Raw genomic sequence first — 15,858 nt, forward strand, 5'->3', positions numbered from 1 at the left:
AGAAAACATAGAAGAGAAGAGAGTGAAGAGAGAGACCAAAGAGGAGAGGAGATAAAGAGAAAATAGAAGAGAGGAGAGAGGGAAGAGAGACGAGAGAAGAGAGAAGAGAGAAGAGAGAGGAATGAGGAGAGGAGAGCATGGATAGGGGAACAAGAGAGAAGAGAGGAATGAGGAGAGGAGAGCATGGATAGGGGAACGAGAGAGAAGAGGGAATAGAGAACAGAGTACAGAGAACAGAGAACAGAAGAGTTAGATAAGAGAGAGAGAGAGAGAGAGAGAGAGAGAGAGAGAGAGAGAGAGAGAGAGAGAAGTGAAAGAATATAGAGAAAAGAGAAGAGGGAGAGATCAAAGAAGAGAGAATAGAGAACAGAGAGAAGAAAGGGAGAGAGAAAAGAGAAAGAGAGAGAAAAAGAGGGAGAAGAGAAGAGATGAGACGAGAGAGAGAAGAGAGAGAGAAGAGAGAGAGAGGACAAAGATAAGGGACAAGAGATAAAAGAGGGAGAAGCAAGGGAGGAGAAAAGAGAGGGAGAGAGAAGAGCAGAGAGGATAAAAGAAAAGAAAGAGATAAGGGACAAGAGATAGAAGAGGGAGAAGCAAGGGAGGAAAAAAGAGAGGGAGAGAGAAGAGCAGAGAGGATAAAAGAAAAGAAAGAGAGAAGGGAAGAGAGAATAGAGAGAAGAAAAGAGAAGGGAGAAGAGAGAAGAGAGAAGAGACAATAGAAGAGAGAGTAAAGAGAAGAGAGAAAGAGAGACCAAAGAGAGAGGAGAAAAAGAGAGAAAATAGAAGAGAGAAGAGAGAGAAACAAGAGAAGAAAGAGACAAGAGAGAAGAGATAGGAGAGAGAACGAGGAGAGCAAGAAGAGACAAGAGAGAAGAGAAGAAAGATAGAGGGAAGCGCGAATACAAAGAGAAGAGAGAGGAGAGAAGAGACAAGAGAGAGGAGAGAAGAGACAAGAGAGAGAAAAGAGATGAGATGGAAGAGAGAAGAGAGAAGAGAGAGATAAGACAAGAGAGAAGAGAGAAAGAAGAGAGAGATAAGAAAAGAGATGAGATGGAAGAGAGAGATAAGAAAAGAGATGAGATGGAAGAGAGAAGAGAGAAAGAAGAGAGAGATAAGACAAGAGAGAAGAGAGAAGAGAGAGATGTGCGAGAGATGAGAGAGGAGAGAAGAGAGAGAGAGAGAGAGGAGAGAAGAGAGAGAAGAGAAGAGTAATAGAAGAGAGAAGGGAGAAAAGAGCTAGAAGAGAGAAAGAGAGAGAGGGAGAGAGAGAGAGGGAGAGAGAGAGAGATAAGAGACAAGAGAGAGAAAATTTTGAAGAGGAGTGAGATAAGAGAGAAGAGAAGACAAAAGAGAGAGAGAGAGAGAGAGAAGAGAGTGATCAGAGAAGAGAGGGGAGAGAAAAGAGACAAAGAAGAGAGAGGAGAGAAAGGACAGAGAAGATAGAAGAGCGAAGAGAGAGACATATAAGATAGAGAGAAGAGAGAAGGGAGAAGAGAGATGAGAGACATAACATAGAAGAGAAAAGAGTGAGAGGGGAGAGGGTAGAGAAGAGAGAGAGAGAGAGAGAGAGAGAGAGAGAAGAGACGATTAAGAGAAGAGAGAGAAGAGTGACAAAAGGGAAAGGATAGAAGAAAGAGACAAAAGAGAGAGGAGAGGAGAGCGAGAAATGAGAAAGAGAGAAGAGTGAGAGAGAAGCGAGTAAAGAGAGAGAAGAGTGAGAGAAAAGAGAGAGAAGAGAAGATACAAGAGAGGAGAGAGGAGAGAGAAGAGAAGATAGAAGAGAGGAGAGAAGAGAGAGGAGAGAGAGAAGAGGAAGAGAGAAGAGAAGAGAGGGGAAAGAAGAGAGAGAGGCTAAAGAGAGAATACAGGAAAGAGAAGAGAGAGAAAAGGAAGAGAGAAGGGAGAAGGGAGACGAGAAGAGAGAAGCGAGAGAGAGTCAAGAAAGACATGAGAGAGAGAAGAATAGAGAAGAGGGAGAAGAGAGAGAGAGAGAGAGAGAGAGAGAGAGAGAGAGAGAGACGAGGGAGGAGAGAGAGAGAGAAGAGAGAGAACAAGAGTTAGATAAAAGAGAAGAGAAAGAGAAGAGAAAGAGAAGAGCAAAGGAGAAGAGACAAGAGAAGAGAGGGAGAGAAAAAGAAGAGAAGAGAGGAGAGAGCAGAGAGAAGCGAGGGAAGAAGAGGAGAGAAGAGAAGAGGGAAAGGAGAGAAGCGAGAAGAGAGAGGAGAGAGAGAGACGAGGGAGGAGAGAGAGAGAAGAGAGAGAACAAGAGTTAGATAAAAGAGAAGAGAAAGAGAAGAGAAGAGAGAGAGCAAAGGAGAAGAGACAAGAGAAGAGAGGGAGAGAAAAAGAAGAGAAGAGAGGAGAGAGCAGAGAGAAGCGAGGGAAGAAGAGGAGAGAGAAGAGGAGAGAAGAGAAGAGGGAAAGGAGAGAAGCGAGAAGAGAGAGAGAGAGAGGAAAGAGAGAGAGAGAGATAGAGAGAGAGGAAAGAGAGAGAGATATAGAGAGAGAGGAAAGAGAAAAGAGAGAGAAAAGAGGAGAGGAGAGCGAGAAGAGGGAAGAGAGAGAGAGAGAGAGAGAGAGAGAAGAGAAGAGAGAGAGGAGAAAGAGAACATAGAGAAGAGAGAAGAGAAGAGAAGAAAAAAGAGAGGACAGGAGAGGAGAGAGAGAGGAGAGAAAAAAGAGAGGAGAGGAGAGGAGAGAGAGAAGAGACAAGAGAAGAGAGGGAGGAGAGAGAAGAGAATAGAGAGATGAGAGAAGAGAGTAGTGAAGAGAGAGAAAAAAGAGAGAGGAGAGAGGAGAGGGAAGAGGGAAGAGATGATGATGATGATATTTTATTGTCCATAGGAGGCCAAATAGTAACCTATGGGACCAAAAGGTGATACCGAGATTCGGACGATGTTAAAAAAGGACTCGTGCATAAGTCCTGAGGCTTTAGGAATGAGCTTGTAGTAGTTGCAAAAGACTAGTACAACCCTCTAATAAATGGGAAAGTCAAATATGAGTATAATTCAGGCAAACAATCAAGAAGTGTTCTTCATCCTCAACTCCGTAGGAAAGAGAAGAGAAAGGAGAGGAGAGAGAGAAGAGCGAAGAGATAAGAGAAACAAAATAGAGAGAACATAGAGAAAAAAGAGAAGAGAAAAGAAGAGAGAAAAGACAAAGAGGAGAGGAGAGAAGAGAGAAGATAAGAGAGATAATAAAAAGAGAAGAGAGAGAACATAGAAGAGAAAAAAGAGAGAATAAAGAGAGGGGGGAGAGAAAAGAGGGGGAAGAGGGAAGAGAGAGAGGAGAGAGAGGGATGGCAAAGAATAGAGAAGAGGACGAGGAGAGAGAGAAGAGAAGAGAGAGAAGAGAGAAGAGAGAGAGAGGAGACAAGGGAGAAGAGAAAGTGGAGGTAGGAAAGAGACAAGAGAGAACAGAGAAGAGAAGAGTTAGATAAGAGAGAAGCGAGAGAGAAGCGAGAGAGAAGCGAGAGAGAATGAAAGAAGAGAGAACATCGAGAAGAGAGAGACATAAGAGAGGAGAGGGAGAAATGAGAAGAAAGAGAGAGGAGAAGAGAGAGGAGAGGAGAGAAGAGGAGAGGAGAGCGAAGAGAGAAGAAGGAAGAGAAGAGAGAGAGAAGGGAAGAGAAGAGAGAGAGAAGGGAGAAGGGAGAGAGAAGAGAGAAGAGATAGAGGCGAGAGAAGCGAGGGAAGAGAAGAGAGACATGAGGACAGAAGAGAGATGACAAGAGAGAAGAGAGAGAGAAGAGGAGAGAAAGGAGAAGAAAGGAGAGAGAGAGAGAGAGAGAAAGAGAGAGAGAGAAAGAGAGGGAAGAGAGAGAAGAGAAGAGAAGGGAGAAGAGGAGAGCGAGAAGAGAGATAAGAGCGAGAACAGAGGAGAGAGGATAAGAGAGAAGAGAGAGAGAGAGAGAGAGAGAGAGAGAGAGAGAGAGAGAGAGAGAGAGAGAGAGAGAAAACATAGAAGAGAAGAGAGTGAAGAGAGAGGAGAGATAGGACACAAGAGAGATAGTAGAAAGAGAGAGAGAGAACATAAGAGAGTAAGAGAGACAGAGGGAAGAGGAATGAGGAATGAGAGGAGAGAGAGAGAGAAGAGAGAAGAGAGAAGGGCAAGAGTGACAAGAGAGACAAAGGGAAGAGGAGTGAGAGAAGAGAGAGAGAAGAGAAGAGAGAACGGAGAAGAGTGACAAGAGTTAGAGAAGAGTGAACACAATAGAGAAAGAAGAGCGAAGGGAGAAGAGTGACAAGAGTGAGCGATGAGTGAAAAGAATAGAGAGAGAGAGAAGAGAGGACAGAGGACCCACATTGACTGGGCGGCTTGGGATAGCGGCCCGGCTGCTTCGATGCATGCTTGGTCGCAGACACGGCAGCTTCCGGCTGATTTTATTGGGGAGGAGTTCTCCATAGGCAGGGGTATTCTGCCTCGGATTACAGAGATTGATGCAGCTATTCCAGAGCTTTGGGATCGTTCCATTCGGGGTTTACATGAGATGCATGAGCACTCAGGATGGTTATGCATGTTTGGTACTGTAGGTACACCCTTTCTTGTTTGGAGCTCTCATTGTTATTGGCCTATGGTTTTTATCCCTATGGGCATGCCAGATGCTTTTGGCCATGTCAGATTACAGTTTCATGGTTTGGGTTGCCTAGAGGAGCTGCGTCAGGCTGACTGGACTCCCATCCGTGTTGTTGGCTCTTTCAGGAAAAGACGGGAGGTGGACCCGTCTTTTCACATTGGTATGGCTGCCCGTTGTGGCGATTATGGATCTGGGAGGGACGGCCTCTTTCGCAGCCGACTTGGGACCCCGGGGAATGGGAGTGGCCTGCTGTGGAGACCGGCGCTAGGCATACTTCCTTTTTCGGGTATACTGTTCGGATTGGGAGGCACTGCTTGCTTCGACGACAGTTACATAGACCTACGCGTTCGGGCACTTGGCTACATGCAGGTCTCTCTCATGCCTTCCTGGCACAGTACTGGGTATCTATTTGGAGGCTGAGGATTGCTCGGCGGATCACTCTCTTTTTTTGGTTGACTGCTCATGCTGGTCTTGCTGTCGGCACTTGGGGTGCCTTGATGGGCCATGATCCCATTTGTATATGCTGTGATCATCAGGTTCAGGAGTCTCAGGCCCACTGCCTCTGGTCGTGTCCTATGGCTTCCTCTGTTTGGCGAGCAGTGGCTCTTCTCCTCAGCAGAGCTGGTCAGCATGCAGGTTTCCTCAGTTGGGGGTCTGTGTTATGGCTCCTTCCTTGGCCGGGACCTCATGTGTTCTTTGAGGGTGAGGGCACTGATGCTGTGCTTATGCTTACGGCGACAGGGTATCGGAGGGGGTACCTCAGTATGATTCCTCCTGACGCCTTGCACATGGAGCATTGGCATAGGGATGATGTTTTTTATGGTGATTGCTGCGATTGCGATGTGGAACATTTGGAGAGCTCATTGTCTTCATGTCCTTAGTCACACGCGGCAATCGACACGTGATACTCTAGTCCTGATTTGGCTCGATCTTATCCGTGCACTGTGTTCCACGTATGATGATTCCTGTCGGCCTTCTCAGACAGCTCAGGACAGACTCCAGGCCTTCACTCGTCGTTGGGGGCGCATGGGTCTCTTCTTCAGGATTGTTGGAGGACATGCTAGATGGGAGTACACTCCCCCACAGTGGTTCATATTGCACACATCACATCATCCACCGTGATGTAGCACCGACTGCTCACAGGCTCCACGCCTCTCACTGCACAGTTTGTATGCCCCCTCAGTAGGCCACCTCTGGCACTTTGGGGTTTTTTCATACTCAGTATTATAGCTCTGTGTTTCCTCAAAAAAAAAAAAAGAGAGAAGAGAGGACAAAGAGGGCAAAGAGAAGACCAACAACATAAGAGTGAGATAGCAGAGGAGAGAAGAGAGAGATAAGAGGAGATGAGAGCGAGAAAACAGAAGAAAGAGAGAGAGAGAGAGAGGAGAAAGGAGAGAGAAAAGAAAAACAGAAAGAGAGATGCGTGTGTGTGTGTGTGTGTGTGAGAGAGAGAGAGAGAGAGAGAGAGAGAGAGAGAAGAAGAAGAAGAAGAAGAAGAAGAAGAAGCTCTTTTAACGTCGTAGGAACAATCCCAAGAGACCAAATATGATCTATCCGACGGGAGTGAGATTCGAACACGACGTGTTAAATAAAACCTCCATGAGCTAACCAATCTACCACTTATTGGGTGATAGAAAGGTTAGCCCATTTTGTTTATTTACCCACACACCCATTTGAAGAAGCTCTTGTAACGTCGTAGGAACAATCCAAAGAGACCAAATATGATCTATCTGATGGGGGGGAGAGAGAGAGAGAGAGAGAGAGAGAGGGGGGGGGGAAGAGAGACAATAGAGAAGAGAGAAGAGAAGAGTTAGATAAGAGAGAGAGAGAGATAGGGGGAAGAGAGACAATAGAGAAGAGAAAAGAGAAGAGTTAGATAAGAGAGAAGAGAGAAGAGAGAGAGAGAGAGAGAGAGAGAGAGAGAGAGAGAGGAGAGAGAGAAGAGAAGAGTTAGATAAGAGAGAAGAGAGACAGAGAGAGAGAGAGAGAGAGAGAGAGAGAGAGAGAAAGAATATAGAAAAAAGAGAAGAGGGAGAGATCAGAGAAGAGAAGAGAGAGAAGACAGAGAAAAGAGGGAGAGATCGGAGAAGAGACAAAACAAGGGAGAAAAAAGAGGAGAGAGAAGATAGAAAGAGCGAAGAGGGAGAAGAGAGAGGTGAGGAGAGGAGATAGAAGAGAGAAGGGAAGAGTGAGAAAAGAGAGAGAGAGAGAGAAGGGACACTTAGAGATATAGGAGAGAGAAGCAAGGGAAGAAAAGAGATAGAAGAGAAAAAAGAGAAGAGAAGCAAGAAGCGAGGGAAGAAAAGAGAGAAGAGAAAAAAGAAGAAAAAGAGAAGAGAAGAGAGAGAGAGAGAGAGAGAGAGAGAGAGAGAGAGAGAGAGAGAGAGAGAACATAAGAGGAGAGAAGAGAGAGAGGAGAGAGAAGCGAGAAAAGAGGAGAGAGAGAAGAGGAGAGAAAGAGAAAATAGAACAGAGGAGAGAGGGAAAAGAGAAGAGAGAAGAGAGACGAATGAGGAGAGGAGAGCATAGATAGGAGAACAAGAGAGAAGAGAAGAGTTAGATGAGAGAGAGAGAGAGAGAGAGAGAGAGAGAGAGAGAGAGAGAAGCGAAAGAATATAGAGAAAAGAGAAGAGGGAGAGATCAAAGAAGAGAGAACAGAGAACAGAGAGAAGAAAGGGAGAGAAAAGAGGAGAGAGAAAGAGAGAGAGAGAGAGAGAAAGAGGGAGAAGAGAAGAGATGAGACGAGAGAGAGGAGAGAGAGAGGACAAAGATAAGGGACAAGAGATAGAAGAGGGAGAAGCAAGGGAGGAGAAAAGAGAGGGAGAGTGAAGAGCAGAGAGGATAAAAGAAAAGAAAGAGAGAAGAGAAGAGAGAATAGAGAGAAGAAAAGAGAAGGGAGAAGAGGGAAGAGAGACGAGAGAAGAGACGATAGAAGAGAGAGAAAAGAGAAGAGAGAAAGAGAGACCAAAGAGAGAGGAGAAAAAGAGAGAAAATAGAAGAGAGAAGAGAGAGAAACAAGAGACAAGAGAGATGAGATAGGAGAGAGAAAGAGGAGAGCAAGAGGAGACAAGAGAGAAGAGAAGAGAGATAGAGGAAAGCGAGATTACAGAGACAGGAGAGAAGCGACATGAGAGAGAAGAGAGATGAGATAGAAGAGACAAGAAAGAAAGAAGAGAGAGATAAGACGAGAGAGAAGAGAGAAGACAGAGATGAGAGAGGAGAAGAGAAGAGAGAGAAAGAGAGGAGAGAAGAGAGAGAAGAGAAGAGTAATAGAAGAGAGAAGGGAAAAAAGAGCTAGAAGAGAGAGAGAGAGAGAGAGAGAGAGAAGATAAGAGACAAGAGAGAGAAAATTTAGAAGAGGAGTGAGATAAGAGAGAAGAGAGAGAACAGAACACAAAAGAGAGAGAGAGAGAGAGAGAGAGAGAGAGAGAAGAGAAGAGGAAGTGAGATAAGAGAGAAGAGAGAGAAGAGAAGACAAAAGAGAGAGAGAGAGAGAGAGAGAAGAGAGTGATCAGAGAAGAGAGAGGAGAGAAAAGAGACAAGGAAGAGAGAGGAGAGAAAGGACAAAGAAGATAGAAGAGCGAAGAGAGAGACATATAAGATAGATAGAAGAGAGAAGGGAGAAGAGAGAGGAGAGACAACATAGAAGAGAAAAGAAAGAGAGGGGAGAGGGGAGAGAGAAGAGAGAGAGAGAGAGAGAGAGAGAAGATACGATTAAGAGAAGAGAGAGAAGACAAAGAGAGAAGAGTGACAAAAGGGAAAGGAGAGAAGAAAGGACAAAAGAGAGATGAGAGGAGAGCGAGAAATGAGAAAGAGAGAAGAGTGAGAGAGAAGCGAGAAAAGAGAGAGAAGAGTGAGAGAAAAGAGAGAGAAGAGAAGATAGAAGAGAGGAGAGAGGAGAAAGGAGAGAGAGAAGAGGAAGAAAGAAGAGAGAGAGGCTAAAGAGAGAATACAGGAGAGAGAAGAGAGAGAAAAGGAAGAGAGAAGGGAGAAGAGAAGAGAGAAGCCAGAGAGAGTCAAGAAAGACATGAGAGAGAGAAGAAGAGAGAAGAGAGAGAGCGAGAGAGAGAGAGAGAGGGAGAAAAGAGAGAAGAGAGAGAACAAGAGTTAGATAAAAGAGAAGAGAGAGAAGAGACGAGGGATGAGAGAGAGAGAGAACAAGAGTTAGATAAAAGAGAAGAGAAAGAGAAGCGAAAGAGAAGAGCACAGGAGAAGAGACAAGAGAAGAGAGGGAGAGAAAGGAGAGAAGAGAGGAGAGAGCACAGAGAAGTGAGGGAAAAAGAGGAGAGAAGAGAGGAGAGAAGAGAAGAGGGAAAGGAGAGAAGTGAGAAGAGAGAGAGAGAGATATATAGAGAGAGAGTAAAGAGAGAGAGAGAGAGGAGAGAGAAGAGAGGAAAGAGGAAAGAGACAGAAAAGAGGAGAGGAGAGCGAGAAGAGGGAAGAGAGAGAGAGAGAGAGGAGAGAGAAGAGAGGAAAGAGGAAAGAGAGAGAAAAGAGGAGAGGAGAGCGAGAAGAGGGAAGAGAGAGAGAGAGAGAGAGAATGGAGAGAGAAGAGAGGAAAGAAGAAAGAGAGAGAAAAGAGGAGAGGAGAGCGAGAAGAGGGAAGAGAGAGAGAGAGAGAGGAGAGAGAGAAGGAAGAGAGAAGAGAAGAGAGAGAACATAGAGAAGAGAAGAGAAGAAAAAAGAGAGGAGAGGAGAGGAGAGGAGAGAGCGGAGAGAGTAGAGAAGAGAGAGAGGAGAGAGAAGAGAATAGAGAGATGAGAGAAGAGAGTAGTGAAGAGAGAAAAAAGAGAAAGGAGAGAGGAGAAGAGATGATGATGATGATATTTTATTGTCCAGAGGAGGCCAAATAGTAACCTATGGGACCAAATGGTGATACTGAGTCTCCATCCTAGGGAGGGAGGGTAGTGTGGCAATCAAGTAGATTTAGACGATGCACAAAAGGACTCGTGCACAAGTCCTGAGGCTTTAGGAATGAGCTTATAGTAGTTACAAAAGACTAGTACAACCCTCTAATAAATGGGAAAATTGAAGTTAAATGTGAGTATAATCTAGGCAAACAATCAAGAAGTGTTCTTCACCCTCAATTGCGTAGGAAAGAGAAGAGAAAGGAGAGGAGAGAGAGAAGAGCGAAGAGATAAGAGAAACAAAATAGAAAGAACATAGAGAAAAAAGAGAAGAGAAAAGACAAAGAGGAGAGGAAAGAAGAGAGAAGATAAGAGAGAGAATAGAAAGAGAAGAGAGAGAACATAGAAGAGAAAAATGAGAGAATAAAGAGAGGGGAGAGAGAAAAGAGGGGGAAGAGGAAAGAGAGAGACGAGAGAGAGGGACGACAAAGAATAGAGAAGAGGACGAGGAGAGAGAGAAGAGAAGAGAGAGAATAGAGAAGAGAGAGAGAGGAGACAAGGGAGAAGAGAAAGAGGAGTTAAGAGAGAGACAAGAGAGAACAGAGAAGAGAAGATTTAGATAAGAGAGAAGCGAGAGAGAATGAAAGAAGAGAGAACATCGAGAAGAGTGAGACATAAGAGAGGAGAGGGAGAAGTGAGAAGAAAGAGAGAAGAGAAGAGAGAGGAGAGGAGAGGAGAGGAGAGCGAAGAGAGAAGAAGGAAGAGAAGAGAGAGAGAAGGGAAGAGAAGAGAGAGAGAAGAGAGAAGGGAGACAAAAGAGAGAAGAGAGAGGTGAGAAGTGAGGGAAGAGAAGAGAGACATGAGGAGAGAAGAGAGATGACAAGAGAGAAGAGAGAGAGAAGAGGAGAGAAAGGAGAAGAGAGAGAGAGAGAGAGGGAAGAGAGAGAAGAGAAGAGAAGAGAGAGGGAAGAGAGAGAAGAGAAGAGAAGGGAGAAGAGGATAGCGAGAAGAAAGGAGAGAGAGAGAGAGAGAGAGAGAGAGAGAGAGAAAACATAGAAGAGAAGAGAGTGAAGAGAGAGGAGAGATAGGACACAAGAGAGATAGGAGAAAGAGAGAGAGAGGACATAAGAGAGTAGAGAAGAGAGACAAAGGGAAGAGGAATGAGGAATGAGAGGAGCGAGAGAGAGAGAAGAGAGAAGAGAGAAGGGCAAGAGTGACAAGAGAGATAGAGGGAAGAGGAATGATAAGAGAGAGAGAAGAGAAGAGAGAAGGGAGAAGAGTGACAAGAGTGAGAGAAGAGTGAACACAACAAAGAAAGAAGAGCGAAGGGAGAAGAGTGACAAGTGAGCGATGAGCGAAAAGAATAGAGAGAGAGAGAAGAGAGGACAAAGAGGGCAAAGAGAAGACCAACAACATAAGAGTGAGATAACAAAGAGGGCAAAGAGAAGACCAACAACATAAGAGTGAGATAACAAAGAGGAGAGAAGAGAGAGATAAGAGGAGATGAGAGGGAGAAAAGAGAAGAAAGAGAGAGAGAGAGGAGAAAGGAGAGAGAAAAGAAAAAGAGAAAGAGAGATGTGTGTGTGTGTGTGTGTGTGAGAGAGAGAGAGAGAGAGAGAGAGAGAGAGAGAGGGGAGGGGAAGAGAGACAATAGAGAAGAGAGAAGAGAAGAGTTAGATAGAGAGAAGAGAGAGAGGGGGAGCAAGAGAGAGAGAGAGAGACAAAGAAAGAATATAGAGAAAAGAGAAGAGGGAGAGATCAGAGAAGAGAAAAAGAGAGAAAAGAGGGAGAGATCGGAGAAGAGACAAGACAAGGGAGAAAAACGAGGAGAGAGAAGATAGAAAGAGCAAAGAGGGAGAAGAGAGAGGTGAGGAGAGGAGAGAAGGAAGAGTGAGAGAAGAGTGAGAGAGAGAGAGAGAGGACACTTAGAGATATAGGGGAGAGAAGCAAGGGAAGAAAAGAGAGAGAAGAGAAAAGAGAGAAGAGAAGCAAGGCGAGGGAAGGAAAGAGAGAAGAGAAAAAAGAAGAAAAAGAGTAGAGAAGAGAGAAGAGAGAGCGAGGGAAGCGAGAAATACAGAGAGAAGAGAGAGGAGAGAAGAGACGAGAGAGATGAGATAGAGGAGACAAGAGAGAAAGGAAGAGAGAGATAAGACAAGAGAGAAGAGAGAAGCGAGAGATGAGCGAGAGATGAGAGAGGAGAAGAGAAGAGAGAGAGAGAGGAGAGAAGAGAGAGAAGAGAAGAGTAATAGAAGAGAGAAGGGAGAAAAGAGCTAGAAGAGAGAGAGAGAGAGAGAGAGAGAGAGAGAAGATAAGAGACAATAGAGAAAATTTAGAAGAGGAGTGAGATAAGAGAGAAGAGAGAGAAGAGGACAAAAGAGAGAGAGAGAGAGAGAGAAGAGAGTGATCAAAGAAGAGAGAGGAGAGAAAAGAGACAAAGAAGAGAGAGGAGAGAAAGGAGAGAGAAGATAGAAGAGCGAAGAGAGAGACATATAAGATAGAGAGAAGAGAGAAGGGAGAAGAGAGAGGAGAGACATAACATAGAAGAGAAAAGAGTGAAAGGGAAGAGGGGAGAGAGAAGAGAGAGAGAGAGAGAGAGAGAGAGAGAGAGAGAGAGAAGACAAAGAGAGGAGTGACAAAAGGGAAAGGATAGAAGAAAGAGACAAAAGAGAGAGGAGAGGAGAGCGAGAAATGAGAAAGAGAGAGGAGTGACAAAAGGGAAAGGATAGAAGAAAGAGACAAAAGAGAGAGGAGAGAAGAGCGAGAAATGAGAAAGAGAGAAGAGTGAGAGAGAAGAGAGAAAAGAGAGAGAAGAGTGAGAGAAAAGAGAGAGAAGAGAAGATAGAAGAGAGGAGAGAGGAGAGAGAGAAGAGGAAGAAAGAAGAGAGAAGAGAGGGGAAAGAAGAGAGAGAGGCTAAAGAGAGAATACAGGAGAGAGAAGAGAGAGAAAAGGAAGAGAGAAGGGAGAAGAGAGAAGAAGAGGAGAGAAGAGAGAAGCAAGAGAGAGTCAAGAAAGACATGAGAGAGAGAAGAATAGAGAAGAGAGAGAGAGAGAGAGAGAGAGAGAGAGAGAAGAGACGAGGGAGGAGAGAGAGAGAAGAATAGAGAAGAGAGAGAGAGAGAGAGAGGAGAGAGAGAAGAGGAAGAAAGAAGAGAGAAGAGAGGGGAAAGAAGAGAGAGAGGCTAAAGAGAAAATACAAGAGAGAGAAGAGAGAGAAAAGGAAGAGAGAAGGAAGAAGAGAGAAGAGAGAAAGAAGAGGAGAGAAGAGAGAAGCAAGAGAGAGTCAAGAAAGACATGAGAGAGAGAAGAATAGAGAAGAGAGAGAGAGAGAGAGAGAGAGAGAGAGAGAGAGAAGAGATGAGGGAGGGGAGAGAGAGAGACGAGACGAGACGAGGGAGGGGAGAGAGAGAGAGAGAGAGAGAGAGGAGAGAGAGAGAGAGACGAGGGAGAACAAGAGTTAGATAAAAGAGAAGAGAAAGAGAAGAGAAAGAGAAGAGGAGAGAGAGCAAAGGAGAAGAGAGGGAGAGAAAGGAGAGGAGAGAGGAGAGAGCGGAGAGAAGCGAGAAGAGAGAAGAAGAGGAGAGAAGAGAAGAGGGAAAGGAGAGAAGCGAGAAGAGAGAGAGAGAGAGATAGAGAGAGAGAAAAGAGAGAGAGAGAGAGAGAGGAGACAGAAGAGAGGAAAGAGGAAAGAGAGAGAAAAGAGGAGAGGAGAGCGAGAAGAGGGAAGAGAGAGAGAGAGAGAGAGCGAAGGAAGAGAGAAGAGAAGAGAGAGAGGAGAAATTGACTAATAAAGATCATCTGAGAAGCCAAATATGTCAAAAATTTATCAAGAAGCACAAAAAGGCTGTAATTGTGTGATAAAATTCATACAATTTGATATTCAAACTGAAAATTCGTAAATTAGTAATTGGGTCTTCAAATGGAAGTATCGCAATTGTATGGAACCCTGTCTTGCTTGAGACCTAGACATGATGGTATTTACCTTATAGTTCTAAGTATCATGACTACCCGTATATACCGAGGGTATAACTACAGCTCTTTATCGACAATATATACGAGTAAATCGAAGACTTGAAATTATAAGCATTAATGCTATCCAGATGATGATTTTGAATGTGGTTGATATGATTTTTAATTCTGTTTGAGAAAACTGATGAGTTGATTTGGATTCTGAATTGAAAAATGATGATCCCTGAAAATTGATTGAAATGTAATAAGCTGAGCGAAACCACAATGAGGATGAATGGGATGAGTCCCTGTGATGATATTCATAACTAGAATGATGATAATGATTTCAGCAAATCACTATGAGATTAGTGGATTGTGCTATCAAATTGCTACTGTTAAGACTTGACACGGTAGATCAAGTTAAGGGATGACAAATTGAGAACTTGCTTGACTGAAATTCCCGTGGAGGAATGTTCCAAAAGAAATTTTTGGTCTAATGGACCATTATCGTGTTAAAGATATGAATGATATAATCTGAATGAATTGTTATTTAATGATGAGTTCTATATAAAGGATATTTATCCCAATGTTCTGCTGGGTTGACCAGAATATAAGGAACCCCAGAATAAATTGGATCTTAAGAAAAAGAGTTATCCTCTACTTGCGAGATGAGGACATCTCGCCTTTTTTTTAAGTAGGGTAGAATGTAAGATTCTAAGCTATCTGCACCTAGTCGAGTTCGCCTACAATGCTTCTTATCACAGAAGTATTGGGAATGAACCCTTTTAAAGCTCTCTGTATGGACAAGATTGCTTAACTCCATTAACTAGGTTTGACCTATTGACTAGAGTCGAGATGTCGAGACAAATACTTGACGACATGGAACAACAGATGTAGGCTATTCATAAAGATATAAAAGCTACACAGGATCGACAGAAACAGTATGCAGATAAGAAGAGGATAGTCAGAGAATTCAAAGAAGCAGATATGGTCTTCATTCGAGTACGGCCCAAAAGAAGTTTTTTATCTCTTGGGAAGTATAAGAAGTTATCCCTCAGATATTGTGTGCCATATCTAAATTCAAAGAAAGTAAGTGACTTAGCCTACGAGCTTCTTCAACCTCCTCATCATAATGTATTTCATGTAAGCCTTCTAAAGAAATATGTGCCAAGCCCAAATCATGACGATAAAACTTCAGTGGTAAGATACACCAGCAGCTTCTAGGCTACGCTAGTTCCTTCTTTTATATTTTTTATATAAGTCGTAACTCTTACTTGTCGCTCGTAGTAATCTTACTTCCATCGATCTCCTTTCTTTCTTAATCTCTTTTATGGCTTGGCAGCAGGACTTGGTTTTATCCATGATGATTTCTCACCTTCAAGACACAAGCAAGTCTGTGAAGAAGGATTTTATAGAACTGTATGAGCGCTTACTTTTCCCTCACTTGGGAACTTCTATAGCTCAGACCAAATGGCGGACCTATCGAGACATAACTAGGGTAACACTGTGGGGTTAGCATCACTTTCGTAACAATGTCCGCTTGGCTATGGTTATTGAAGCTTTGGATTTGGGTCCCCGATACTATTGCATGATGAGATCAAGGCATGGTGGGTTTTCTGAGCGGGTCTTCTTACTTGCGTGTTTTCTTCCTCACCAGAAGAGTGTTTTCTTCCTCACCAGAAGATATGCCTTTATCCCATTTTTGGCTTGCCTCTTAGAGGTCCTTTTATTAGGTCACCTTATACCAATGAGATAGGTGCTGCAGTAACTGGCCGAATTATTCCCATAGATGAGTTACCTTATACGTGTGCTGCTTGTGAGTGCTGCTTTTGTGACCATATGATGGACGGATTTATGGAATTGTAAAAAGTTCTTCTATCTTGCTGTATATGTTCCAAGAGTGAATAAAGTTGAAATCTTTGTTCTTGTCTTGAGTCTTGCTCTCTTAAAGACTTTTCTTGGTGGTTACTCTTAATTAAATTTTCTCTTAGTCTCATATTCGTGCATCTTGCAGAATTACCCCCAAATTGCGAGATGAGCAGGGATTTCACTGACGTAAACGAAAACATGTGAACATGTTAATAACATATGTTAATAACACAAAAAATCTTGTGATCACATGTTATATTCACAAAGCTTTCACAAGGGCCTTAAAAAATTATCTTTGTTGGGCATAAAAAATCTTCTTAGGTGGCCACTGACCTGCTATTATGTGAAGATGGTAACATGAGAACATGTGAATAGCTTATTCCCATGTGTAGCCAAGCTTTTAAGGAGTTCCCAAATGGTAAGTGACCTGTTATTTTGTGAATGGTAACATGAGAACATGTTAATAACTTGTTCACATGTGTTATTATCACAAAAAATCTTGTGATCACGTGAATATTAAATCCCTGGAGATGAGGACATCTCGCATTTTTCAAGTGGGAGAGAATGTAAGATTCCTCCCCAGCCTCTCAAGATATCCAGCATCTTCCCCTGTAATCAAT

General features: G+C 43.6%; 1 protein-coding gene across 1 annotated transcript; it reads left to right on the plus strand.

Moving 5' to 3' along the window:
* Positions 1 to 9,154: 9,154 nt before the first annotated feature.
* Positions 9,155 to 11,921, plus strand: LOC147609047 (uncharacterized; the record flags this gene model as incomplete). Its single annotated transcript, XM_086788707.1, has 2 exons — positions 9,155 to 9,247; positions 11,841 to 11,921. Coding segments are annotated over 2 exons (174 nt in total), but the record flags the coding sequence as incomplete, so codon positions are not given.
* Between the last annotated feature and the right edge of the window lie 3,937 nt (positions 11,922 to 15,858).

The sequence above is a fragment of the Cibotium barometz genome, chromosome 52 (genome assembly GCF_041138505.1).
Source record: "Cibotium barometz isolate CiBa-2024 chromosome 52, ASM4113850v1, whole genome shotgun sequence".
NCBI classification, from domain to species: Eukaryota; Viridiplantae; Streptophyta; class Polypodiopsida; order Cyatheales; family Cibotiaceae; genus Cibotium; species Cibotium barometz.